The sequence below is a fragment of the Micropterus salmoides genome, unplaced genomic scaffold (genome assembly GCF_014851395.1).
Source record: "Micropterus salmoides isolate LMB-PRFRI ecotype aquatic unplaced genomic scaffold, ASM1485139v1 Ms_hic_scaffold_5, whole genome shotgun sequence".
Lineage (NCBI taxonomy): Eukaryota > Metazoa > Chordata > Actinopteri > Centrarchiformes > Centrarchidae > Micropterus > Micropterus salmoides.
Window position 1 is genome coordinate 9,606,631 of NW_024044237.1, and position 26,350 is coordinate 9,632,980.

The 26,350-nt window shown below is 40.3% G+C and overlaps 3 protein-coding genes across 5 annotated transcripts in view; 2 read left to right on the top strand and 1 right to left on the bottom strand.

Moving 5' to 3' along the window:
* Nucleotides 1-220: 220 nt before the first annotated feature.
* Nucleotides 221-14,979, bottom strand: ids (iduronate 2-sulfatase). Of its 2 annotated transcripts, XM_038698679.1 has the most exons (13): nucleotides 14,762-14,979; nucleotides 14,011-14,147; nucleotides 13,708-13,885; nucleotides 13,358-13,446; nucleotides 11,361-11,561; nucleotides 6,857-7,027; nucleotides 6,625-6,751; nucleotides 5,923-6,096; nucleotides 5,484-5,590; nucleotides 4,569-4,685; nucleotides 4,012-4,122; nucleotides 3,750-3,875; nucleotides 221-3,652 (listed from the first exon to the last, which is right to left on the bottom strand). In XM_038698679.1, the coding sequence occupies exons 1-13, from the start codon at nucleotides 14,889-14,891 to the stop codon at nucleotides 3,572-3,574; spliced, it is 1,749 nt and encodes a 582-aa protein (XP_038554607.1). In that variant the 5' UTR covers nucleotides 14,892-14,979; the 3' UTR covers nucleotides 221-3,571. The 2 variants fall into 2 exon arrangements, with proteins under 2 accessions (XP_038554607.1, XP_038554608.1); XM_038698680.1 differs by lacking the exon at nucleotides 14,762-14,979 and having other exon boundaries at nucleotides 13,708-13,881.
* Nucleotides 14,980-16,462: 1,483 nt separating this feature from the next.
* dcps (decapping enzyme, scavenger) lies at nucleotides 16,463-21,550 on the top strand. The gene is made up of 6 exons (XM_038700053.1): nucleotides 16,463-16,697; nucleotides 17,012-17,162; nucleotides 17,253-17,398; nucleotides 17,496-17,609; nucleotides 20,419-20,529; nucleotides 20,779-21,550. Exons 1-6 carry the CDS (start codon nucleotides 16,491-16,493, stop codon nucleotides 21,043-21,045), a joined length of 996 nt encoding a protein of 331 aa, XP_038555981.1. The 5' UTR covers nucleotides 16,463-16,490; the 3' UTR covers nucleotides 21,046-21,550.
* A 1,803-nt stretch (nucleotides 21,551-23,353) lies between these two features.
* The window catches only part of zgc:66433 (uncharacterized protein LOC321250 homolog), a 46,500-nt gene continuing 43,503 nt past the window's right edge, over nucleotides 23,354-26,350 (top strand). Inside the window, exon 1 of one of the 2 annotated variants that reach the window (XM_038698559.1) lies at nucleotides 23,354-23,493. In XM_038698559.1, coding sequence (XP_038554487.1) covers nucleotides 23,429-23,493 — 65 coding nt within the window. In that variant the 5' untranslated portion in view covers nucleotides 23,354-23,428. The remainder of the gene's footprint in view (nucleotides 23,494-26,350) is intronic. The other variant, XM_038698561.1, reaches the window with a different exon arrangement.

Consider the following 26,350-nt stretch of genomic DNA (forward strand, 5'->3'; position numbering starts at 1 on the left):
GCGTATGTCGCCAACGTTAACAGAAAGACAGTGTGACCTGCCACAATATGAGCCCATAACAGTAATGCGATTACTAGTGTATGAAACATAATGATAGACAATGAGAGTAAGACAAATACAGAGTGGATTGGAGACAAGGAGCAGGTAAGAGAGAGAGGGGGAGAAAATGAGAGGGCAGCTGCAGAGGAACAGAGGGAAAGAACAGCAGGTACACAGTAGGTAATGTAATTGCTATTAGATCAATTTAATCATGGTCAGAGATCACTGCTTGTGATGATAAATATTGATCCAATAAAACTACTGAGGCAGAAATATGAGCTGACATGAATACAGGCAGAGTAGAAGAGAGCCGTTAGAGCTGCACTCAGACCTCCATTTCAAAACATGACAATGACAATCAAGCTGAAAAAGCTCTGATAAACCCACTGTCCACCACCTGCCTAGCACCAAGCAGCAGACAGACAAAGTTTGCAACTGTCCGGTGAACGTAGCATTAAGTGGCTACAGAGCCTATTTCGCTCAGGTGGTGGCTGGTGGAGACCAAAAACAGAGCTAAAAGTGAATATTGGACTTACTTTCACCAGGTAGACAGGAACACAACCCTAAATGAATACCAACGTTGCTCTGCTGGTGTAAATAAGAAACTTTCTGGATGTGTGAACAGGTAACAGTTTGCTATGCTAACAAGTTTGCTATGTCAATTTAAGGTGCCTTGTGATTTTGACTGTTCCTGAAAAAAATATAACATAATTTATATATAATCCGTTTAATAAATATAACATGATTTCATAGCATGTGATGCAAAAATGATTGATATTGGAATATTGTGTTCTTGTGTACTGTAAATTTTGCTGATACTTTGCAAATGCTTTTAATCATTAACTATCCATTATACAGTTACAAAGTTACAAAAAGATCATAAAGAAATGTACGACTGCAACTGATGAGCCAATATGAATGTTGATGTGTTCAAAAGACAGGAAGATAAATGGAATGAAAAGAGGAGAAGAAATTATTAGAAAAGGTGAAATTGGCAGGGGAGAGATGTCAAGTGCTTCCCTGGTCTTTTGGATATTTTTGACTTTTCATTTGTAGCATACAGACTTCACTTCAAGCTGAGTTCTACACATGGTTCTGCATGATTGCCTGGAAATTGAAAACGGTAAAAAAAAACAAAAAAAACTAAAGGCATGAGACTGAATTCATGCTATATTTCAAAATGCAATTACAAGGCTTTTAACCGTTTGTGTTGTCCGGAGAGATTGACTCTGTGGAATCGTGCACGAATTAGGAAAGGTTCAGTTCGGTCCCAATTCTTCCAGTGCCAGAGAGCGAGGCGCCTGCATGGAGGGAAATGACAGAGTAAGGAAGGACAGAAAACTGGAGAAGTCCCTGAGGAGCTCCCTCACTACTCTGCAGCTTTACAATAACAGAGTGATGGGGTGTGTACGTACAGGCAGCAAAGTGTACAGGACGCACACACGCTGGCACACACAAAAATACAGACACAAACAAACTAGAGGAGGTTGTGATCATAAGTTACCAAAAAAGTCAGTCAACTTTTGCTGGCAAATTCTTAGAAACCAATCGAAACAGACATTAATATATTAACAGTGTGTCCTTGCAAAGCTAGAGATTTGAATTATTTCTGCAGCATTTATTTTTTATTTTCCCCTCAGAAAACTGAAGCTCAGACTCCAAGCTGCTCTGACGCAACCAAACTCAAGGATAAGCTAATTTTTTACCACTGTCAGTGTGTGTATGGACAGTTTAAATTATATCCACTTTCCATTATGTTAAATGTGTTACATGACACACGGACACCTGCTAACAGCACAAATGCAATGAGGTCAAGAGAGGCAGAAATACAAAAATTAGCTAATTCCATCTTAAGACATCGTCAACATCCCAACATGATAAAACGACATGATTCATCTATATCCCATTAACATGAAGCCAGTGCAGCCTACAATAAAAGTTGACAGACCACATCCCCTCGATTCATTGTTGGCCCTGGAATTCAAGCTGAAATTGCTTTCTTCTAAATTGCCACAGCACAAAATGTTCATGCTTGGAACAGCAGTAAAACGTAGCAACACTCCGTTTCATTTGCATTGAATTATTATGGGTGCTTGTTACTCACTTCATTTTGGGTCCACAAATTGATCTGAACTGGCTGTTTACAAGGAGGGAGGTAAATAGCTGCTAGTGACATCTTGTGTAAATAGAAATGTCATATTGTTTAACACTACAGTACAAAACTGAGCAAGTCCCTTTTAGCTGTTGTACTTTCAGGTGAATGGCCTCCACTTGAAGCAGACTGGATGATCAATAGTATACCCAAGAGCACTTATTCCAAAAAGAGAAACTGGTGTTGCTATTAGCCAAAAGGAGTAATTCTTCAGGTTTCCTCAATATTCCCTAAGATGAAAAGACATATTAGCAGAAAACGGATTGTAAAATGTGATGTAAGGATTTTCACAGAGGAGCCAGTACGGTCACAGCCAATCAGACGTGTCTTTCAGGAGTCCATGCTTCTAAGTAAAGTTGTCTGACAAAAAGGCTGCCTGGTTCAGCTGCTCAGATGTGTGTTCTTTGGGAGTTAGATGTGTCACATTTAGGGAAATATGCTATTTGATTTGCCCCCAGAGTCACATTAGAGGACCTATACCACACTCATGTCTGTATGCTAAATATGAGCCAGCTAGCAATTAGCTTAGCATAAAGACTGGAAGCAGAGAGAAACTGCTAGCCTGGGTCTAGTAACACTTATAAGTAACTCCAGTCAGAACCCCTTAATATTACTTATTAACATGTTTTAGCTCTGTTTGTACAAGTTGTTGACAAGCTGTGGTTTTATGGGGGGTTAAGTGCTGGAACATTCTGCCCGGGCGCACTCAGGTCTTGGAAACTTAAACTTGTCATTTCTGCTGACAGTCAGTTCTGCACACATTAAACAAAGATAAAAAAGTTCAAGCTTTAAATGGCTAGGCCAGCTCTTTCCCCCTGCTTCTAGTCTTAATGCTAAACCAAGCGCCTGCTAGCTAGAAGGCTAGCCTCATGAGAGCAGCACCGAGCTGCTCATCTTCCTCTCCGATAGAAAGCAAATGAGCTGATTTCCCCAAATATCTTATTGTTCTCTGAACTGCTGTAGATTATCAAAAACCTGGCTGCTAATATTGGAGTCATGTAAAATCAGATGGACACTTCTCACAAGTGATTAATCAAGTTTACACTGGTGTCATTCGCAGGTGTGAAACATAACCTGTGATAACGATAACAGTGGAAATAAAAAAAAAACTAAAACATAAATTTCTTTAAAATGTCTTAAACAGTACACGTGCTTTCTTCTTCACTTTGCTCATGTGCTGGACTCAGAGCTGTCTGCCAATGACTTCTTAACAAGGAACACGAGCATGAAAGACTAACAGTGATACCACATAATACTGAATCAAGTATGCATTATATAAGAAATACTCAAGGCATTCTCCCTTTCTAAAGTTTTTCCATCCATCCATCTTCCCTTTGTCCTCGTCACTGTCCGTCCATCTGTTGTGTTTTATTCTCGTCATCACGCCTTCCTTCTACTTGTTTTCATCCCTGCTGTGAGGTAGAGGAGCTGCAGCCTCATTCGCATCTGCAGACTCTCAGTCTGGATGACAACCACAAGTCAGAAAAGAAGTAAACAAGTAAATGAATGAATAGTTGAGTAGAAAATTGGTATATTCCTAAAATGAATTCAAGCTTACGTGAGGCAGGCTGGCTATCTTTGTCATTATCACACTGGGGTCAGAGTCACTATAGATGTTCTTGTCCTGAGCAGGATCGTCTGCTAACATGTACAACTCCCCAGCATGGACATCGGACACATTAACCTAGATGGATGATTGACAAATATAATCTGTTACTGTCATGGAAAATGTCTCCAACATATTGTGCCAGACAAGATGGATGGATCCATCACACACACACACACACACAGAAGATAAGAGAGGTATGTAATACACCAACCTGAAATGTTTTAGGGTTGAATCCCAGCCAGAGAGTGTATCGATAGTCCCAGGAGCGTAGCGAGTACCCCATGACCTTTATGTCATTAAGGTCAGGGAGGTCAGAGTTCACCTAATAGAAGAACATTGAACTATAAAAGTATCTTAAAACTGTAAAATGCTTTCTGCAGTGCTGTAGATCTACAGCTGCCAACTCATCCTGCGAGCCAGCCAATGAGCTGATGCCAGGCTGCCAAACTGCTCCGTACAGAAATTAACCTACAGCAGGTGCACCACTCATCTGGATGTGTTCATCCAGAGACCTTGCAGCAGGCAGCAATGAGCCAAGCACACAATGCAGAGGGTCAAAGAGCGGCAGTCGTGTAAAGAGGACTTTCCCGACCTTCACAGATTTTGTCATTTTAAATGCAACTAGAAAAACCATTCATTAAAAGCAACAGTGTGATATATGTATTAAACAAATATACCTGCTAGCTGGCAGAAAACTCACAATTTAAACTTTAGACAGCTCATGAAAGCCTTTTCATTTGCTTTTCTAAACACTCCCGTCTCAGGTACCTGTGGTGTATCAGCAGGTCTAGGGTACTGGCTAAAAGCTATGGCTTCCTCTTCAACTCCTGTTTCTCGGTGCCAGAAGGTGTAGGCCAGGTTCTCTCCTTCTGTACACAACTCCTCCTGAAAGCAAGAAAACAGGCCCAAGAGTGAAGGAAAGGAATGTCAGAGTCATTTAGATCACATTCATCTCAGGCGTGTCAGGGCCCGTTTATTGGTGTTTACATCTCGATTCATTTTGGTTGACAATCTCAAGACAACGGCATTGGAACAGACGGTACAAAGACGGCTGAAAGGTCTCAGTTCCGTTCTTGCAGTGTGATTTGTAAAAAATACAAAAAAATGACATGAAAACATGGTTTCAACTAAAGACCAAAGGAAGTTGATTACAGAATATCAAGGCGTTCAGTCAGTGTTACAGAGTATTACATTTAGAGTCAGACTTTTAATACCTGAATTAGCCCTTTTGTTGTGTCACATATTTGTAACAGTTTGTTAACAAGGTAAAGCAAACCAATGTTGTGAAGCTCTTTTTGAAATGAGCCCTGTTGCCAGCCATTTGATGCGTAATACTTTTCACTAAGTGGAAGATACATCTGTCAGAAATTAGCAAAGTATTGAACAAATTAAAAGTGTTTTGATGGCGCCAGATGAAAAGTCAGAGGATCAGAAGTCATTATGACTCATCCTCTAGGCACCATTTTATAGCAATCAATCCAACAGTTGCGGTCATATTTCAGACTGGACCAAAGAGGGTGGACCAACCAACAGACCGACTGACAATTGCCTTCCTTACAGCCATGTCACCTCTGCCAATGAATGAGTAAACTTTGCTTATAAGTATGATCATAGCTTGAGGTGCATAGCTTAAGTGAAAACTACTAGATACAATAATTGGATTTAACTTTCATCCATTCATACCCGAAAAGAAACATCAGGACAAGGTTCAGGAGCTTTGAGGCCGGCCATGTAAGAGACGGTAGGAAAAACATCTACCAGCTCCACGATGTTTCTTATAAGTTGGTCATCTGGAAGAGAGAGTGGTCAGCCAATTAGAGAAAGTCTTATATAGCCACTAAAATTTATAAGAAGCTCTGCTCTGAAATTTCATCATCATTGCAACATTTGCACTTGGAGTGAAAACTGTCCGAGGTAAAATATCAAAGTGGATCCCTGTCTAAATACGTTTGGGAGCTCTATATCAAAGACTTCATTAAAGCCGAGTTGGCATAATAATACATGTTTTAACAAGGTTTATTTGAGGAATTAGGACCAAAAATGAGACTTCAGTTCCCTTTTCTGACTTGAACTGCAAGGTGCTATTAAATGATAAAAGAATAGTTTGTTCTTCATGTCTTACTCTTAAAGCTGAACTCTGACTGGGCGAGGACATCAATAAAGGGAAATGTAGACTCTCCCAGCCGATCACGTGCGAGTGAGGTGAAGCCAGGAACGTAGAAGATGAGAGGAACGCGTGTTGTCACATCAAAATTTGAATATTTAGCCCATTCGCCGTGTTCTCCTAACGACCAACCTGTAACAAGAGATTATTGAAGATGTTAGTTCAAAACGACAGATGGAAGGGAAAAAAGAGAACGAAAAACTGTAAATCTATATCATACAAATAACATTTTAGATACAGAAAGGTTTGAGGCAATCCCATTCACTGATGTCTTTCCCCAGCCATCTTCCATTTAAAAAAGATGGCATTTGATTGAGCTTTACTGGATATATATATATCAAACAGTCATGGAAAGGATTCACTCTAGCATCCTCCACTGAAGGAGACATTAAAAGAAATTGAGTTTCCAAGTCACAAAGTTTTGAAAAAAAGGGAGGTAGTGAAAAAAAAAAAAAAAAAAAAAAAAAAAAAAGAGCCAGGTTTTTAGAGGAGACCGAACTTGTGGAAGGAGGTAATGGCACAATATGCTGTTACGCCACTGCCATCTGGTGGAGAAACAGACAAGCAAAAACTCTGTAATGTTTACATAAAAAAACAAGTAAAATCTCCCTCAAATGCTGAACTTGTGTGCACCTGAAAACTGACAGTGTGTCAACCAACCATGATCTGAGGTAAACACCACCATAGTGCTGTCAGTCAACCGCAGCTCATCAAGAGTGCTAAGCAGCCGTCCAACTTGAGCATCCATATAAGACACAGCAGCGTAATAGTGCTGACGGATCCGCAGCTGGAACGCAAGACACACAATATTATTAGCGCATATTTCAGGGAGTAGCAACATGGGAACCAAATTATAAATGTTTTAAAAGTGTTGAGAGCAGCCAGATCATACCTGGAAGTCTTTAGGAATTGGTCCATAGGGGAAACTAATGTTGAGTTTTTGGACATCATCTCTCTTCCTCACATCCATCCAGGGGTTGTAGGCCACAGGTGGAAGGAGTTCAGGGACATTGGGGTCAGGAGCCAGAGTCATTTGGTCTATGGGATACAGACTCAGGTACTCCTAGAATATAAAAGCAACAACTTTTAAACTATGTTAAATAAAGCCAGGTACAATTTACATAACAGGTGGATTTGATTTGTGACAACAGAAGTTATTTTCTTGGGCCCAGATACTATTAATAGTTATTTTAAATTATCTAAATTTAACTGTCCTGTTTACCCACAATGCTATGGTCCCATTTTTCTGCCATGAAACAATGCTAAAAATAAGTCTACCAACAGCCATCCATGCTTTTATTACATCACATACAGTTTATTATTGAATGTATTATATTTTCTTCTGACCTCTGGGAGGAGCCTCAGGCCTTCACAGCCTCAGGCCTTCACAGCCTCAGGCCTTCACAGCCGGGACTTGTGGCTGTTTAACAAAATGTGATGGGAGCTTTTGCCGTTTGTTCCTCTTTCACTCTGAAACAAGCTCTTACCATTTCTCAGACAGGCCAAATCAGCCACATCTCTAAGAAGCATCTAAAACCCATGTTTTTATTTCTCTTGATTTTACAGCTTTAATTTTATGGCCTGCACACTTCTCCTTCATGTATTTGTCTTCTGTGTCTCTGTCTGCACTTCAGTGCTATATAGATTACAAAAAGTTTGCCTGCTTGCATTTTCCCATTCTGATTATGGCTATTGCATTAAACTTACTACAGTATTTGTGTTTTAAGTAAAAATATTGAAGGTATTACTTTAAAAACAAAAGATGAAGGTTTGGAGTTTGAACTTTGGTTAAGGAAGAGGAATTCCATTATTTTCTGTAATTACAGATGATCGTGTGTGAAGTTGCAATAGTACAATCCTAATATTACACCATTAGTATTGTGAAATCACTACCTTATTACCTACCTACCTATATTGTTGTTACTGCTAAGATATTTACTGTTGCCTCTAATAACCTTGATAATGCAGCACTAACTTGGGGCTATTGAGATTTTTATTTTTTATTTTTTTTAAACAGACCTGGTTATTATTGTCAATTTACGGCAGACAGGGATCCCCCTTTCCTTACAGCCATAAAGGAAGTTAGACCTCTGACACTCGAGTATTGCACATGTCTTTATCGACTTACATCATTCCAGAAACTGCATTTTTTGACTGAGTTGAGCAGAGATCGCTGTATGTGCAGACAGCATGGTGTAAATCACGCCCGTCTCTGCTCTCATTCAACACGTCTCAATTTATAGTTTGTGGGAAATCTCTTCAGCATGCTGACATGCGTCTCATTTCCGCCCGTCTCTGCTCTCATTCAACCTCCACTTCATCATACTCTCTTCCTCATTTATGCCGAATTGGATCCCCCATATATCTAGACAGGTCCTCATTAAATTCACTTCACATACAGTGTGCATCTCTCAATTTTAGCTTTCCAAGGTTCCCATTCTTTCGTCTCCTCCTAGGTTTTAAATACACAGCCCCACATTAAAACTAGCTCCTTGATGGGTGTATCTTTGGGCTTTCCCTTCATAAAATGCAGTGTATTTTTAAAACATCAATGCTCAGAGGGTTTTTAATTCTCTGGGAGCTTAATGAACCCTAGTCATGTGCACTTATTCCTCACTCCTTCCTCTTGTCTTCTGGTCCCGACTTGCTCTCTCCTCCATGTTAACACTGGCATTCATTCGCAGGCATCATTTGATAATTTGTCTCCTGAAAATCTTGGATCCGTTTATGTCCAAGATGTCCACAGCAACACATTCAAGCAAAACTGCCTCTCGCAGGAGGACAATGACTTTTCCACTCCACATGGACAGCCATGTGTGTTCACTTAGTAGCTGGAGGCTAAGTGAACTGTATAATGCATCCCAGTGAGTGAATTCAGAAACTCCACAAGCAGAATACACTCACCGGCCACTTTATTAAGTACACCTATTCAATTGCTTGTTAACACAAACAGCTAATCAGCCAATCACATGGCAGCAACTCAATGCATTTAGGCATGAAGACAACTGCTGAAGTTCAAACCGAGCATCAGAATGGGGAAGAAAGGATATTTAAGTGACTTTGAACGTGGCATGAACAGACGGGCTTCTGAGTATTTCAGAAACTTCTAATCTACTGGGATTTTCACACATGACCCTCTCTAAGGTTTACAAAGAATGGTCCGAAAAAGAGAAAATATCCAGTGAGCAGAAGTTGTGTGGACTTCTTCAATTTCAGCTGCGACATTCAGATGGTAGGATCAGAATTTGGCATAAACAACATGAAAGCATGGATCCCTCCTGCCTTGTATCAACAGTTCAGGCTGCTGGTGGTGGTGTAATGGTGTGAGGGATATTTTCTTGGCACACTTTGGGCCCCTTAGTACTTTTTTTTTGAGCATCGTTTAAATCCTCCCTGAGTACTGTTGCTGACCATGTCCATCCCTTTCTGACCACAGTGTACCCATCTTCTGATGGCTACTTCCAGCAGGATAATGCAAAGCTTTAAATCATCTCAAACTGGTTTCTTGAACATGACATTGAGTTCACTGTCCTCCAATAACCTCCACAGTCACCAGACCTCAGTCCAACAGAGCACCTTTGGGATGAGGTGGAACGGGAGATTTGCATCATGGATGCGCAGCCAACAAATGTGCAGCAACTGTGTGATGCTATCATGTCAATATGGACTAAAGTCTCTGAGGAATGTTTCCAACACCTTGTTGAAAGTATGCCATGAAGAATTAAGGCAGTTCTGAAGGCAAAAAGGGGGTCCAACCGGCACTAGCAAGGTGTACCTAATAAAGTGGCCGGTGAGTGTAGTTGCGGTCAGGCAAAGCCAATTAAAGTCACTGTATTTTGTCTGCTGACCTGTGGATCTTCAATCCATGGGTTTTCAATAAGGTTATTCTGATTAGACAGCAAATATCAGTTTAATGCAGATAGGGAAATGAATATTGGGCCAATAGATAAGTAATCAGATTTCTGTTATTTGAATATCATCATCAGTACCGACCTCAAGGGCTCACAAGGGCTCTTCACAGCATTATCTAGTCATGTAGCTCACATTAGATGTGCATGACCACCGATGCTTATCAGCAGCTCATCCACAGTACTGAAAGTTTATGCAGTCACTGTCAGAGTCACAAAATGTATTTAAGATGTCCAAAGTTTAGCACACAGCATTTAAGAGACGGTGAATGATTATCTTTTCAAGTGTATTTATGTGGGCTGTTATTGCACAAAAGAGCATACAGATGCTGTTTACACATCTACAGCAGGGGATCATCTGACGGGAGAATAATTTGCCATACATTGCTCTTTTACACTGCACTGTAAAGGCCTGTGTAAATAAACAATGATGCCACACAATGGTTCGAATTTGTGGCTCAGATACAGCGGGCAGATACAGAGATCAAGCATTTTCCCCAGGTGATTCAAAAACAGTGTTAACAAATTACCTTTGTTCTAGCAGGTTATTATCACATCAAGGTTTTTTCTGGCCACTAAATATAAATGGATGTTACACATCTACAGCAACATGTTTTGGAACAGGTACATTAAAGGGAGGGCTCATATTAATTTGATTCATATCTCAGAAAATGCTTGAATGAGAAAAATATGAATCTGAAAGCTTGCTGGAGAAAAGTTAGCCAAAAGATACAGTGGAAAGAATACGAATACACCCCTCGGTTTGATAAGTAAACACCCTTTACTGAATTTACTGAAGCATCACTTAACTCTCTCAGGAATAACCAAATGCCTTTAAGATCCCTTCTGTTTGGAAGTGCAGTCTGGAGGGTGCAAAGGAAAAAGCAGTTTCTCAAAATGTTTTTCCATCTAAAGAAGGAAACTGTCAAAATTAAAAAGGGAGGATGGATGGGAGCCAAATACAGGAAGATTCTGTAGGAGCGGCCTGCGAAAAGACTGAAAATGGATGGGAAATTCCTATTCCAATAGGACAATGACTCGAAGCACAAGGCCAAAGCTACCATGGAGCAGCTTACAAAGAACAAGCGGGATGTTCTGGCCATTTAAAGCCTGACCTGAATGCCAAAGGCAATCTGTGGAATGGCTTGATGGAGTTGATATAATCTTTCTTAGACATAGCCAAATCGCATAAGATATCTTACACTATCACATTTATACACACCAAACATCATTTTTTTTAAATCCGTTAAAAAGCCATGCTGGCACTTTTCAGCACTCTTCAATACCAACAAACTGCGTATTTAAGTCATGCCCTTGGCTCTAAAATTGGTGGTTATTTGGTAGATCAAGTAGTCACTATGACACTACCCCTAATTTCAAAACTGGTTTTCAAAATACAACTGTTGATTTAACTGTTATCTAACCATTAGGTACGTTACATCTCAAGCAGTGTAAAGGGCCTAAAGGTGCTGATATTAAGTCATGTACCTGTGGTATCCTGAAGGGTATGTGTGGTTTGTGAAAACCCACTGCCAAGAAGAAAGGATCATCATTGCTGACCCGACTCTTCAGTAGCCTCACTGCCTCGTCTGTGCTCTCCATGTCTGGGAGGGTTCCCCCAGGCTGCTCCGTCACGTTCACGGCACACAGTAAGTTGGCGTAGAGTTTGCCATCGTCTCCTTTGCACATCTAGAAACAAGGTTTTTATAAAAATTATTACAAGTAAGAGTTTATGAGCAGTTCCTGCCGAAATCTACATTTTAGGGCTTCTGTTGGCCTCATTTGATCAGCTGACGCCTGGAAGTTCACATTGAGTTGACACAGCTATTTCTATTCAGACCTGAAAACTACCAGATGATTTGGTAAGGAGGAATCACTTGAAAAGGTTAATGGTCACTGTCTGGTGCATTCACTACTACACTTTTAAAACGCTAACAAATGGTTTGAACAAGAATGCAAGACAATCAGAAAAGACCTGAAAATTAGAAAACAACATAGCCAACCACGCAACCCAGCCATGTGCATTGGATACAATGAAATTTTTAAACAAAAATATATATGACCAAAATTATACCCAGAAAGAATTAAAAACAAACTAATAATGGATTACATTTATATAGCTAAAGATATACTTTATCTTAGATAATATTTGAGCTTTAGAGTGAAGGGGGGGAACTAATCTGAACCACCGCCAATGTGTAGCACCTACCTGGGTGCACCAGAGTGCTCACCACTCATCAGCTGGGGGTGGAGAGGGCAAGAAACATAGAGGTGTCCAGATGGAGAGCCAGGTTGGGAATTTTGCCAGGACACCCTCTACTTTTTGTTATAAGTGCCACTGGATCTTTAATGACCATGGTGAGTCATGACCTCGGTTTAACGTCTCATCTGAAGGACGGCGTCTCCTACAGCACAGCGCAAATACAGCAGCCAGCAGGGAGGGGTGCTGAAGTTGTTCAATATCGTATTACAGTCAGGATGTTCATTTATAAGACTGGGGACAAATCAGACACTAGTAACTACCGTGACATCTGTGTCAGCAGTTGTCTGGCTAAATGATTCTGTAGTATTCTAAATAAAAATATAGTAGGTTTCCTTGATGAACATCCATTTTGAGAAAAAAAAAAATCAAATTGGCTTCCTCCCAAAACTCACACACCACAGACCATGTATATACCCCCCATACCTTAATTAATTAACAAACATGTACACCTAAATGGTAACAAATTCATTTGTTTTATTGACTTCAAGAATGCTCTCAACTCTATTTGGCATGAAGGGCTCTATTACAGACCTCCACATTGTGGTATGGGGACAAAATGTACAATCTGCTTAAATCGATGTACTTTATTTGTTTGACAGGGACAATGCACAATACATGTATTGTACCAGACTTAGCTAAAAGGTCATTCTCATTTGCAGTCCCTACTTGTTTGAGACCAACTTCTGCTACAGTATGACTAATGTGACATTATACAGTTTTGCTGCATCTGTACTCATTAGATTTCTTATAAATCTGAAATGGGCCAGATTATACTTTACTGGTTTTACAATTTTTGTAATATGTTTTTGAAGGTTAGACCACTATCAATAACCTAAAAATTTTACCTGCTGAACTTCCTGTAACCATAAGTCTCACTTTATTTACTGTCTATACAAATTACTTTACTATTCAGTTGGATCAATGCCTTAGATAGAGAGGTGAAGTTTTACACGTGTGACGTGTTCTACTGTCTTCTACAGACCAAGGACTGCAGCAACCGCTGGTGAAAAAAAAGGTACCGTCAGAAGTGAGCCATGGCAGTAAATATGAAGAAATCTAATGTCATGATTTTTCAAAATTGTACACCAGGCATGTGAGGAATGGTGTGCCATCATTTTAAACTACATTAGTCTTTTAATTTAATTAAAGTCAGACCCAGACATAACTGTGACATGTCAGACATGTCTGTGAGTGTGTCAGAGATACTCTTCCCTCTCCATACCTTTTTTTTCTCATATCTAAATGAAGCTGGGTGGTAGGCAGGGATGGACCAACTGTAGGGGTAGTCATCAGTGTAGTTGGAGGCAATACCTAAGAAGAGAAAATACAACACTACCATTGTTAGAACTACACAATAGGATAGACAGAAAAATGTCAAGACTTTTTCCAAGTAAACAACAAATTCCTCATTGGGTTCTTCTGAAAAATGCAGCCCATCATTAACTAGCAGTAAATCTGTGGTTCTTACTGCAGTTTCAGAGGTAACCATTCAGCAGGGTCTCTGTAGCACTTCCTAAGTTTGCTGCTGTACCAGCATACCACTTATTATTATTCTAATATTATTAATCTTACCTGGATGAAATACCTTGCCCACAGACATGGTGATGTACCCTCTAGATTTAAAGTACTGTGGTAGAGTTGTGTAGTTTCCAGAATGGACTCTCCAATAGGACTTGAAGTCATAGAGCCTGGTGGTGTCCGGCCTGCGACTAGTCAACATGGACGTACGGCTGGGAGCACACACCGCTTGCTTGAGAGAGAAAAATACACCTTCAAACATTTCGATGAGGTTATATGATCCAATTAGTCTCGCATCCAAATTGACTGAACTGCTTGGACAATTTCAGACAATAAAACCTAAAAACACCAACAGACCTGTGCATACGCATTGAGAAAAACTTGGCTTTTGGATGCCAGTTGGTCAATATTTGGCGACTTTACCACAGAGTCACTGTAGCAGCCCAATGATGTCCGCAAATCATCTGCCATGATGAGAAGGACATTTCTCCTATCTGAAAGCAAACAACCGCAGTTAATTAATGTTTTAGATTGCTTTAAGGCTTTCAAACTAATATTTGTAGTAGTAGAGTTTAGGCATAGTTGCTGCTGCTAAGCTTAATAGCAGGTGGGGGTAAAATGATAATGGAAACTAGAACAAAACAAGAACAAGGTGCTGTTAAAGATGCAAATACAGAAGCAAGTACAGTGTGTGCTAAATGAAAGCAAGAGACAGAGGATAACAAATTCCACAGAAGAAAGATGAACAGAAACTTTCAGGTTTCACTTCAACAAATATAAAGCTCAACACAATTAGCTTACAAGTGAAACTTACAAAGCACCATTCAATGAGAAAATTTAATTAACTCCAGCTTACTCTAGCTACAGCCGCTAAATAAACATCCCAATCATCAACCACTAACGTCTGCTAACTTAATTACTAGTTACTGAGATTTACTGTCCTTGCTGACTGCCTAACAGAAACCGGTCAAATCTACAAATCTACAAGCAACAAGCAGTCTCTTCATCATAATGCCCAAGCAGACTTCACATATTATATCACATTTTCACAAGTTTTGATAGCTATCTTTTCAATCTTTGCTAAGTAAAAACTAGACTATTTCGTTACCTCTTCTTGGGACAACCCCGAGAGCCTGTGTGTGAGGAAGCAGGAGGAGCAGCCATATTATTACACACATGTACATTTTGGTTTGTTGGAGAACACTAATGACACGATATCCTTCCGATAAAGAGTTCATCTCGCATCTCCTCGACAGTTTCAGCTGCCTTCCCACCGTCTCCCATCAAAACAAACGAGCGTGTCGCTGTCGTCATTAGAAAACTTCCTGATTATTGCGTGAGCCGAGTGAAATGTTTTCATTGGTCCACTCAGCAGTTGTCCCGCCCCGGAGCGCTAATCATAATTAGTTAAATTATGTGTCAATCATTTTAATATCGCTATAGCTGTCATATAGTCTATGGTCCTTACAAGACCCATAGTGACTATTAAATAGGCACAGTTGGTCTAATTAATGAAAACATAATCTAATTTCCAATTTCAAAGAGCTATTGGAATGACGAGATCTGATACGATAACTGACATTGACAATATATTCAGAATACTGTAAAGAGAAAAGAAACTGCATGGATAACCTACTATGTATCTGCCATTGTTATTAATTTAGGCCCTGATCAGACAGAATGCTTAATACATAAGCTTGTAGTTTGCATGTCGTTACTATGTATATTACGTCCAAACCATGATGTACAATCATAGACGAAACAACCTCACATTATTATTGCAGACTGAAATTATTTCTGCACCTGCTGCTATGGAGTAAACAGGCCAGATATAAATAAGTCATAGTATTACGACTGATTACTATGACCACATTGAGGAGTAAAAAAAATCAGAGATTATGAGAATAAAGTTGTATTTTTAAGCCACATGTTAGGGGAAATATCAGAAGAGCAGCCTGCCGCCTCCATGCGTTAAAATCTTTTTATATACAGTCTATGGTTAAAATGAGGAACGTGGAGAATTTTGTGAAGTTATATATTTCCCCTAACATGTAGGCTAGTTTAAAAATACAACTTTATTGTCGTAATATTACGACTTTATTCTCGTCATATTTATTGTCGTAGTATTACTACTTTATTCTCGTAATATTATTACTTTATTAATATTACTACTTTATTCTCGTAATATTATTACTTTATTAATATTACGACTTTATTCTCGTCATATTTATTGTCGTAGTATTACTACTTTATTCTCGTAATATTATTACTTTATTAATATTACTACTTTATTCTCGTAATATTATTACTTTATTAATATTACGACTTTATTCTCATAATCTCGTCAATGTGGCCCTAACAATCCGTCGTAATAGTACAGACTATTTGGCTTTTATATTTTGTAAAGAGGGAGGTTGGATGTGTTTATCTTGTCTAACTTGACAATGCTGGTGCTGATTGGTGGTAAACAAAGCGAGGTCTCACTCTGCACCAAATGAACTTTTGCATTTGTGACAAGATAAATTACAGTTTTTTTCTCCCTAATTACAAGACCGTTGAAGTTTGAATAGCAATACATTTAGGAACTAAACACAAAGTAAATTCTGAAACCCCAGAATCACAGAAAAACATTGCGGTTATCGTGTGTACCTTTATATACAGTCTCTGGTTTAAATACATTTTTGAAAAATATTTTAGAATGGGTAAAATACTTGCTGACACTTCACCAGACGGCAAGAGTACCCAGCTGCACGTTTGCCTTGTGGAGTTGAGGCGGTGGTTGAGTGAGGTATCACCTTAAACACAGACGATCTTTGGCTACAACAGCAACTCGGAACATGGCGGACACCGCTGCTAAACGAGAAGCCGACAGTGTTGGAGGCGATGAATTATCTCATAAAGTCAAAAAGGTGAAAGCTGATGATGAGAATGGTGGAGGAGACGTTAAAAAGGAATCTGAATATGAAAATATTCTGTCTGGGTTTAAAACATCCAAAGTGCTGAGTGATTACGCCCGAGAGAAACTCATGTTCATCCATGGAAAGGTAAGGTCGTTGTGCAGTTAGCTAAGGTGTTGGAAGATATTTAGCTAAATCGACATCTGTTTATGATGGTGAGAGCAATTATTAGGTTTTTATTGTTTCACATTTATTGAAACTGGGGTGAGTAGTTTTGTGAGAAAAAAAATTATTATTGACTTCCGGTCCAATATTTCAAAATACTAGTCTGTGTAAGAGTGCTTTATTGTAAATATGGATGGATGAAGTGAGTATGACAACAATGTGCATATGTTTATTTATTTTGCCAGTCTCATTATCAGCACAGGCAGAAATGAAACTGTTGATCATGTCGTCACCAGCTTGCTGATCAGGAGGCTGTGGTTATCCTGGAGAAGACTCCCATCAGAGAGGACACCCTGGATGAGCTTTTCAGTGGTTCCAGGTTGAAGCTGGAGATGAGGAACGACATCTACAGCAAATACCGCTTACAGGCTCCCTCTCACCTCAATGGTACAGCCAGGAAGAAATAAACTGACTCAAGGTATAGTGAATTGGCCAGCTAGAGGAAAGTTAGGTAGCCCGTGTGTTTCTGTTTTGCAGAGATAAAGACTACAGTGGTGTGTCCAGCCACAGAGAAGCATATAAAGAAATACCAGAGTCAGGAGAGTTTTCTGGTGGAGGAGACGGGGGAGGACTTTCAGTCCATCACTTTGCCCTACATTCAGAAGCAGAGTTTAAGCTTGCAGGTATGTGTTAACTCCTCCATTGTCATCACAATGCATACTTGTGAATGTATGAACATTATCTGTGGATTAACTTAACATCCCCTTCACCCCACCCCAGTGGGTGTACAACATCCTGGAGAAGAAGGCGGAGGCTGACAAGATAGTTTATGAAGATCCGGACCCGGAGGTTGGCTTTGTCCTCCTCCCAGATTTGAAATGGGACCAGAAACAGGTGAGACACCACAAATATTGACTAGAAAGACATGTTTATGAATGTTAGTGTTGGGATTTTCAGACAATTATACTCTACAGGGCTGCAACTAGTACTTCATGTCAAACTCACCTGTGAAGTTAAGCATATACTAAATGCTTATCAGATCCATATTTCTGCTCTAGTCCATGACTACAACTCAATGCCACATAGATGGATACTGGAATGCTTGGAAATGTACAAGATCAACAAGACACTAATAGCCTTCATCAAGAACGCAATGGGGCTGTGGAAAACAAGTCTGGAAGCCAACTCCAAGCCAATTGCACAAGTCACCATCAAGTGCGGCATATACCAAGGCGATGCACTATCCCCGCTGCTGTTCTGCATAGGCCTGAACCCCCCTCAGCCAGATCATCACAAAGACTGGCTACGGATACCGGTTCTGAAGTGGAACAACCATCAGTCACCTCCTCTACATGGATGACATCAAGCTGTATGCCAGAAATTAATCGACTCACTGATCCACACTACTAAGATCTACAGCAACGACAGTGGAATGTCGTTCGCACTGGACAAATGTGGTCGCATGGTATCAAAAAGAGGTAAGATGATCAAAACCGAGGGGGCTGAACTACTAAAAGGCCACATTGCAGATGTTCAGGACAGCTACAAATACCTTGGGGTACCGCAGGCTAACGGAAACCATGAGGAGGCAGCAAGGAAGTCCGCCACAGCCAGATACCTACAGAGAGTAAGGCAGGTCCTGAAAAGTCAGCTGAATGGGGGAAAAACAAGATCCGAGCCATCAACACATACACCCTGCCAGTCATCAGATACCCCGCTGGTATAATAAACTGGCCAAAGGAGGAGATAGAGGCTACTGACATCATGCACGGAGGGTTTCACCCCAAATCCAGCACCCTGAGACTGTACACCAAGCGTAGCGAGGGAGGCCGGGGGCTAGTGAGTGTCAAGACCACTGTCCAGGATGAAACAACAAAGATCCAAGAGTACATCAGGAAGATGGCCCCCAAAGATGAAGGGCTTAGTGAATACCTCAGGCAGCAGAAACCCGAGGGTGAGGACAAGGAAGACGAAGAACCTTCATGGATAGACAAGCGGCTACACGGCATGTACCACAGACAAATAGAAGAAGTGGCTGATAAAATCCTACCAGTGGCTGGAAAAGGCTGGACTGAAGGACAGCACAGAAGCACTAATCATGGCGGCACAAGAACAGGCACTCAGTACAAGACACACCAGGCAGGACCCCAGGTACAGACTGTGCAAGGATGCCCCTGAGACAGTACCGCACATAACAGCAGGGTGTAAGACACAGGCAGGAAGTGCGTACATAGAACGCCATAACCAGGTAGCTGGCATAGTGTACGGGAACATCTGCCATGAGTATGGGCTGGAAGTCCCAAGGTCAAAATGAAAGACACCTCCTAAGGTAGTTGGGAATGACCGAAGATCTTGTGGGACTTCAAGATCCAGACTGACAAACTGGTGATGGCTAACCAACCAGACAAACAGTAGAAGAAGGCTGCAGTGATAGATGTGGCAATCCCAAGCGACAGCAACATCAAGAAGAAGGAACACGAGAAGATTGAGAAATACCAAGGGCTGAAAGAGGAGCTAGAAAAGATGTGGAGAGTAAGAGCGACAGTGGTGTCAGTGGTAATCGGAGCACTGGGGTTGTGACCCCCAGACTGAGAGAGTGGCCACAGAAGATTCCAGGTAAAACATCAGAGGTCTCTGTCCAGAAGAGTGCAGTCCTAGGAACAGCTAAGATACTGCGCAGAGTCCTCAAACTCCCAGGCCTCTGGTAGAGGACCCGAGCTTGAGGATGACACATACAGCCCCACAAGGGGTGAGAGGGGGATTTAAAAAAAAATGTTATATATACACTGAACAAAATTATAAATGCAACATTCATCATGAGCTGAACTCAAAGATCTAAGACTTTCTCTACACAAAAGGCCTATTTCTCTCAAACATTATTCTCAAATCTGTGTCTAAAATCTGTGTTAGTGAGCCCTTCTCCTTTGCTGAGATAATCCATCCAAGATGGTGATCAGACAGTGTTTATGTGGCAATAAGTTATGGCTCCAAATCCAGTTTACACAAGCACTGTACTTTAGTGCAACTTTGACATACTTCAGTACTTACTTTGAGATTAATGATACAAAATATAATCAACAAATCAGTTATGATAATAATAGATAAGACTCTATTGATCCGCTGGGGGCAATCCTCAAACTAAACAGCACTATATGAGGTAATTAAAATTAGCCCCCACATTTACCAGCTACAACAAACTGATGTAAACATGACTGCATCAATAATTATCATCCAGTTACACACAGTATTCTGAAATAAGTAGATTTACTTTTGGAGCAAATTATATTTTGATGCTAATACTTAAGCACTTCGTTTCTTCACTGTGGTATTGCTACTTTTACTTAAGTAAACGATCTGAGCATATGATAAGTATAGTAGATAAACAAGTGTTTAGTCTGAAAAAATTCCCCCTTTTTAAAAGAACTTTCTAATCAACACAAAGTGGGAATGAGATGGAACAATAATAATAATAATATTTAATTTATAAAACACTACATTTAAGACAAATCTCAAAGTGCTACAAACTAAAAGCATCAATAAAAAAACAGATAAAATACAAAAAAAAGCAAAGTTGGTCACAAAGCAGCAACCTTCAAGGTTAATTAAAAGTTACAGGTTCTGCTAAAAAGATATGTTTTAAGTCCTTTTTTAAAACTCCCAGTAGTGTGAGGTTCACTTCACTTTACTTCATTTCTTCTTTCAGGTTGATGATTTATACCTGCTTGCCATAGCGCATCAGAGAGACATCGGGAGTCTCAGAGACCTGACGTCAGAGCAGCTACCACTGCTACAGAACATCCTTCAGAAAGGAAAGGTGAGGTTAAAAGGTTACCTCGGGGAGTATTCTTGGAGCAGAAAGTGGCCTTTTCGTCCAGCAGCTACCATTAATGTGACCTTGAGTATTACAATCATGATCTTCAACCAGTTACGTCATTGCTTTCCATTTTAGAGAGCTGGGAACAAGACATGGCTCAGGATAATGGGAGACAAATGATAGCCTTGGACATGTTCATAATGTCAAACATGCACAAAGACTGACAGTCTGTGTTTCCCTCTGGCTCAGGAGGCCATCCTGCAGCGCTACAACCTTCCAGGCAGCAAGCTGAGAGTCTACCTGCACTACCAGCCGTCCTACTACCACCTCCACGTCCACTTCACCAAACTGGGCTACGATGCGCCGGGCTGCGGCGTGGAGCGGGCACACCTCCTCACAGACGTCATCCAAAACCTCCAGTCAGACCCCCTGTACTACAAAACCCGGACCCTGTACTTCCCGCTGAGGGCGGACGACGAACTGCTCAGCAAGTTCAAGGAGGCAGGAAGGCTGTAGCGTGCTGTACGCTCATAATTCCCCTCAAACTGTGTTTTTTAGAGTGTCAGACCAAATCCAATGCTCTCTTTTATGTGTTTTTTTTATCAGTTCGGTTGACAACACCAACAGTGCTGGCCAGTAAGCTGTACCCTCCTATCAACACCTGGAGTACAGATCAATTGCTTGGCTATGATTTTATCTCTGTGAAAGAGATTTTTATATCTTTCTACTGTTGATTCCCAACTCAACTCTATAATGTTCCAGAAAAATAATTGTTTGAGTATTTCACACTTCGGCTGATTAATAATCACCAACACTGTCTGCATAGTTGATACGTGTTTTAATACTGTGTGGATACATGTTTGAGTCTGACCTTTTCACATTATTCCTGCTTTCATTACGAGAAAAGGAGAAATGGATGTGACATCATGAGTCAAACAAGTGGAAGTTGCTATCAATCTATGTTTTAATGTTTTCTATAGGTTAACTGTATCTGACTGAATAAAATTTGGCTTTTTTCTACTCGGCCTGTTAACGCTGTACTTCTTTGGAATACGATCAAAATCACCGAATCGGCTGGTTTCAAAAGCAGACACTTTTGGCCTTTTCCATCAAGTAAAGTAAAGTGGTAGATGCATTAACTTAAGACAAGGCATGTTTATTTGTTTTGCAGCCTTCAAACACGAGGCAATTCAAATGGCCACGGTTTACAAAATGTTCAAAAGATATAGCAAGCTCTTACAATGATCCAGCCACAACACTAGATGGCAGCGTTAATCCTGAAGGGTCCAACTTCTTTACTGTGAAACTAAATTAACGCAAAAACAAGCTCCACTCTTTGGATACCAGTAATAAGCTGGGGCTTACAGTATGTTGTCTGCCTTAACAAAAAAGAGAGATAATAGTATGTTAGGTGCCATAGCCGTGCAGGTCATGTAAACACAAAGCTATTATCACTCTCCACCAAACTATATTTAACCTGAGTCAGCTTACATTCTCTTGGAGCTCAAGTACCATATTTAGTTGGATTGATACCCACAACGCCAGAGGTCACAAGTACATGCACAAACACTAATTCCTGTACTGAAGTTGGCAGACAGTGCAGTTTCAGGTACAGATCAACTGTGATAGAGCTGCTTTTTTGTAGAACTGAAATCTAGCTGTACAGACCAAGAGGTTTTTTTTCTTGAGATGTTCAGACTTGATACACGAATATATTGTTTATGTGGACGTTTCTTGCAGCGGACATCGTTTTCTTATTTGAAGCCTGTTGGGCGGTACTCTGCTTTGTGCTTAAGGTGCCTTCAGGTGTTCCTCGTAAAAATACAGACTAGCGAAACACCACTTTGTGTCCACTTTAGTTGCTTAAAGTGCTCTAAATACATTTTGATTGAACAGGAAACCTGTACCCTCAAACCTGTAAGGGTATAAAATGAACTGTTTCATTACAACAAGGCACCAAGTCAAGAACCCATTAGAGGTCGGTTGAGCCTTTAAAAGCTACAACTTCTGAAGGGTTCAAATGAATAAAAAAGTGTCTGTGGAAGTTGGGTTTTCAGGTTTACACGCTGCAATATGATCATGGATGGACACATACATTTAAAACTACAAAAAGTCAACAATTAATCATTGAAAGTTGTTGAGTTATCAGTGGGATCTTGAAAATAGTAATAGGCCTAATAGGATTTGGGGATTATAAAATGGATTTATGTTTGTCTTCAATAACCACACAGATATTGTTTTGTGACCATTAATTCCAAATGTTGTATCATGCGCATATTGGAAACACTGGGATGCAGGAGTGAGCTTTTTACTTTTGTCGGAGTTGATTTCAAACTGCAAATAACTGAATGACAAATGTCTTTGTTTTGTTGTTGTTTGTTTTTGTTGTATCTATTATTCTGTTCCTTTATGTGCACATTTATGTCTTTGAGTAGGCTTAGTGGCCTATAATTCCAAATCCAACCTTTTTTTTGTGAACCTCCCAGAAAACAAATGCTTCAGAAAGAAACATCATAGCTCAATCTGACAATTAACATTTCATTAAATCAGTTTACCAACTAAACCAGCAACAAGCTCAGTAATAGCCTTGGTGTTTGGACTATCAGGTGCTGTCCAAAATGAAGCGTACTGTATATTGCAAAAAGGCCACAAACTCTATAGGCTACGTGACGTATATTGTAAACCTGAACTCGTTTATGTTTTTATTTATTTATAGTTCACACTGTGTTATGCTGACATGAAACTAGGAAAGCTAGAGTGCGACTAAGGCTGTGACTGTGGCAACTACAGGCAGGATTTAGGGGATTCCGAGCCGCCACTGAACGCAGCGCCGTGGAGCAGTGAACGCCCGTTCAGGACCGAGACAAATAATCCAATCATTAGCCCACTAACAGTGCTGATGTCTTGGTTCCAGTCTCTGAGGGATGAGTTCACTCTGAGACCGTTTGAGCTCCAGCAGACAGAGTGAGTATCCCCCCCGTGTTCGGGGTGAGCTTTAAGTGCACTGCTCCTCTGTGAGAAGGAAACTTCAACTTTGTTGTGTTCGGAGATTATTGGGCTGCTGGGAATTATGATGTTTGATTGGTGGTGATCGATACATGCGGTCGATACAGTCTCCTCCACTGCTTTGCTTTTGTTTGTGCATCGGCCTAAGTAGATGAGTGTGGTTTCTGTTCGGATCCTTATTTACTGGCAGCATTGGGGCAATGTAGGTGGGCTGTTTATGGCTGTAATTACTGAAGTCCAACTGTGAGTTTTTAAGGGGTTTATTTAGGGCATATCTTTGGTATCCCTACTGCGAACTGATCCAGCTATGACGCCTTTTTAATAACTTTATTTTATTGGCTAGACTGTTAAGTTTGTTTATTTGATGGTAATTAGACAAAAAAACAAAAACAGAATGAAGTCCACATTGCCTTTTTAAGTAACTTTATTCAGTCCTAACATAACTGGTTAAGATCACTTTAGAGGTTTCTGCTTATTATGATTAATTCTGTATGGATTTGGGTCATTAAGATGTATTTCAGGTTTAAAACGATTCCACAGGTTGGTTTGGGGTGAATTTAAATGAACTTAAACTGGCAAATCTGTCAATAGGACCCTGGTTATTATCCACATCTGCTTAAATGTATTATTTCCCAACTGTGTAATAACTCTCATGCAAATTGATTTTTATTTTATTCCATTTCTATTATTAATTCAATTTGAATTGATGTTCTGCCTTTATCTTTTTACAGTCTGATCATAAACACACTCCCTCAGTGTGACAGTGTGTGTATGAGCTCAGTGTTTTGGCAGAGGCAGGTCAAGGACAGTCCAGATTAAACAGTTATCTTTCACTGTGTGGGAACCGCTGTAATCCTGCACAGAGACGTTGGCTGATTCAGAATAGAGTCCTGTTGTCTGTCAGTGTGAGAGGATAAAAGGCTCTATTGATCTGCTGATCTGATCCTCATGAGGAGGACGTCCTGTAGAGCTATGTAGACGTCTGATTGCATTGGTTCTTTGTGCTGTATATGACAATAAAGCAGCTCACTATAAAGCCTCCACCGCTCTGATAAATGATGTTAGACTAGTCTTTTAGCAGTAAATCGAGTTAACATTATCACACCGGATGAGTGCACATGAGCTTAAGGGAAACCGGGCAGGTAATGAGGAGCTTGATAAATATACGTGTGTGTGTGTGACCTGTCAACTGTCACTGCCTTTCTGATTAGACGGCTGATCAGGTAATCTGTCAATGGGTCATTGAACAAACCCTCAGAGGTTTAAGAGAGACGTCCCTTTTACTATTCCTCTCTGTGAGGAAATCCTATCATGATAATTCACTGATAATTAGACAATTAGACTGTTGACTGTTGATATGTTTGTGTTTGTTTCTTGCATTCTCTGCATCCTGTACTGTTTCCTGCTTAGGAGGGCTCCAAAAATTTTACACATGAAGGTCACTATACTTGTCATGGCTAGTACTAGTTAACCTGTAAAAAAAAGTTGTATAGTGACTTGGGTGGTTTTGGAGCATCAAACAAAATTATGTTGGTTGCATAATGCAAAGTATAGGATCCAGTGTTTTTGGAGCTTGACTCATAACAGGGACTAAAAGTCAGGATCTGTCATGATTTTTTTTTGCTCTTTTTTTCTTGTCCCTTGTCAGTCCCCCAGCTTTATAGAAGTTCAGTACTAAATCATTGGAGTGTCCTTTAATTGTGGGATGACATTTGGACCTTGGCGGTCAGCATCTTTTAGAGTTACCGCTTTTGGACGACTTCAATTCCCAGAAATCTTTAAAAGTCGTCTTGAGAAAAGTAAATGGCTCTGGTTCGGTCACATTAGTCTTCCGTTCAATGATATTTCCCTGAACCGTCCCGAAAAATAATGTGATGTCACAAATCTGAAGTGGGGAATAACCTAATGTTGATCAGAGCGATCACTGTGATCCTGGCAGTGTAATGTTGTAGTAAACATGCTAGAATAATAGCTTCTATAAATATAATACATTTCCACATACAGTGCATCAGTGTTTCTATTGGTTCACCGAGTTCCTCCTCTCTGTCCGAGGTAAACCCTGACCTGCGAGTCCCCCGGAGGTGGCTGGAGTTTCCATTGAAGTGAAAGGGAGATGGGGTAAATGGTCGTAGGACAGAAGTATAATGCGACCATGACTTCAGTGTGTGGTCAGGATAGAGTTGAAGAGGAAGTTAAAGTTTTGATAGTGAGTCCAGATTTCTGTGGATGAAGGTCTCTCTCAATAGTGCATTTTGCAAACGTTTTAATTTGTGACTTCCTGTGTGTGTGTGTGTGTTTGTGTGTGTGTGTAAGGCAGGGGGAATTGCAGCCAAAGCTGATGATTTAGGCTGATAAAGAATTTTTACTCAGAAACCTTGCTTGGTACATTAATGCTGGGGCAGGCAACGTTGGAGAAGTGTCCAACCGAAAAAATGTCACCCCCTCGCAGGTGGAGAGGCAGGGAGGCCGGCCACGCTTATTACAGTCCTGCAACAGCTACAGATACCGGATGTTTTTCAGTTTTGTGTCTGAGCATTTGATTTATTGACTGCTGTCAGGATGTAAAGAGAATTTCAACAGAGATGACAAAAAATGCTTCTGAAATAAATTACCTAGCTGCCCAGCTTTAACGCAGTTTCCTAGCATTTTTGCAATATTTTACTTGCTTCATCAGATTTTCAAAAGTACAGAATAGAGAATACTCTGATAAACACATACACTCTATATTTACAAGACATAATAAGTAGCTTCTGTTGCCCTGAGTGAACTTATTATTGTGAAAAATGGGAGAGAAGAATCTGTTTGTCTTCATGCC

Bases quoted from the DNA above. Each gene is read 5' to 3' on its own strand.
- ids (XM_038698679.1), bottom strand. From the start codon at position 14,891: ATGAACTCTTTATCGGAAGGATATCGTGTCATTAGTGTTCTCCAACAA. The intron at 6,752-6,856 runs GTATGATCTGGC...CTTGCGTTCCAG, and splicing joins CAATTCCTAAAGACTTCCAG to CTGCGGATCCGTCAGCACTA. The intron at 4,123-4,568 runs GTACCTGAGACG...TTCTTCTATTAG, and splicing joins GACCTGCTGATACACCACAG to GTGAACTCTGACCTCCCTGA.
- dcps (XM_038700053.1), top strand. From the start codon at position 16,491: ATGGCGGACACCGCTGCTAAACGAGAAGCCGACAGTGTTGGAGGCGAT. The intron at 17,163-17,252 runs GTACAGCCAGGA...TCTGTTTTGCAG, and splicing joins GGCTCCCTCTCACCTCAATG to AGATAAAGACTACAGTGGTG. The intron at 17,399-17,495 runs GTATGTGTTAAC...ACCCCACCCCAG, and splicing joins AGCAGAGTTTAAGCTTGCAG to TGGGTGTACAACATCCTGGA.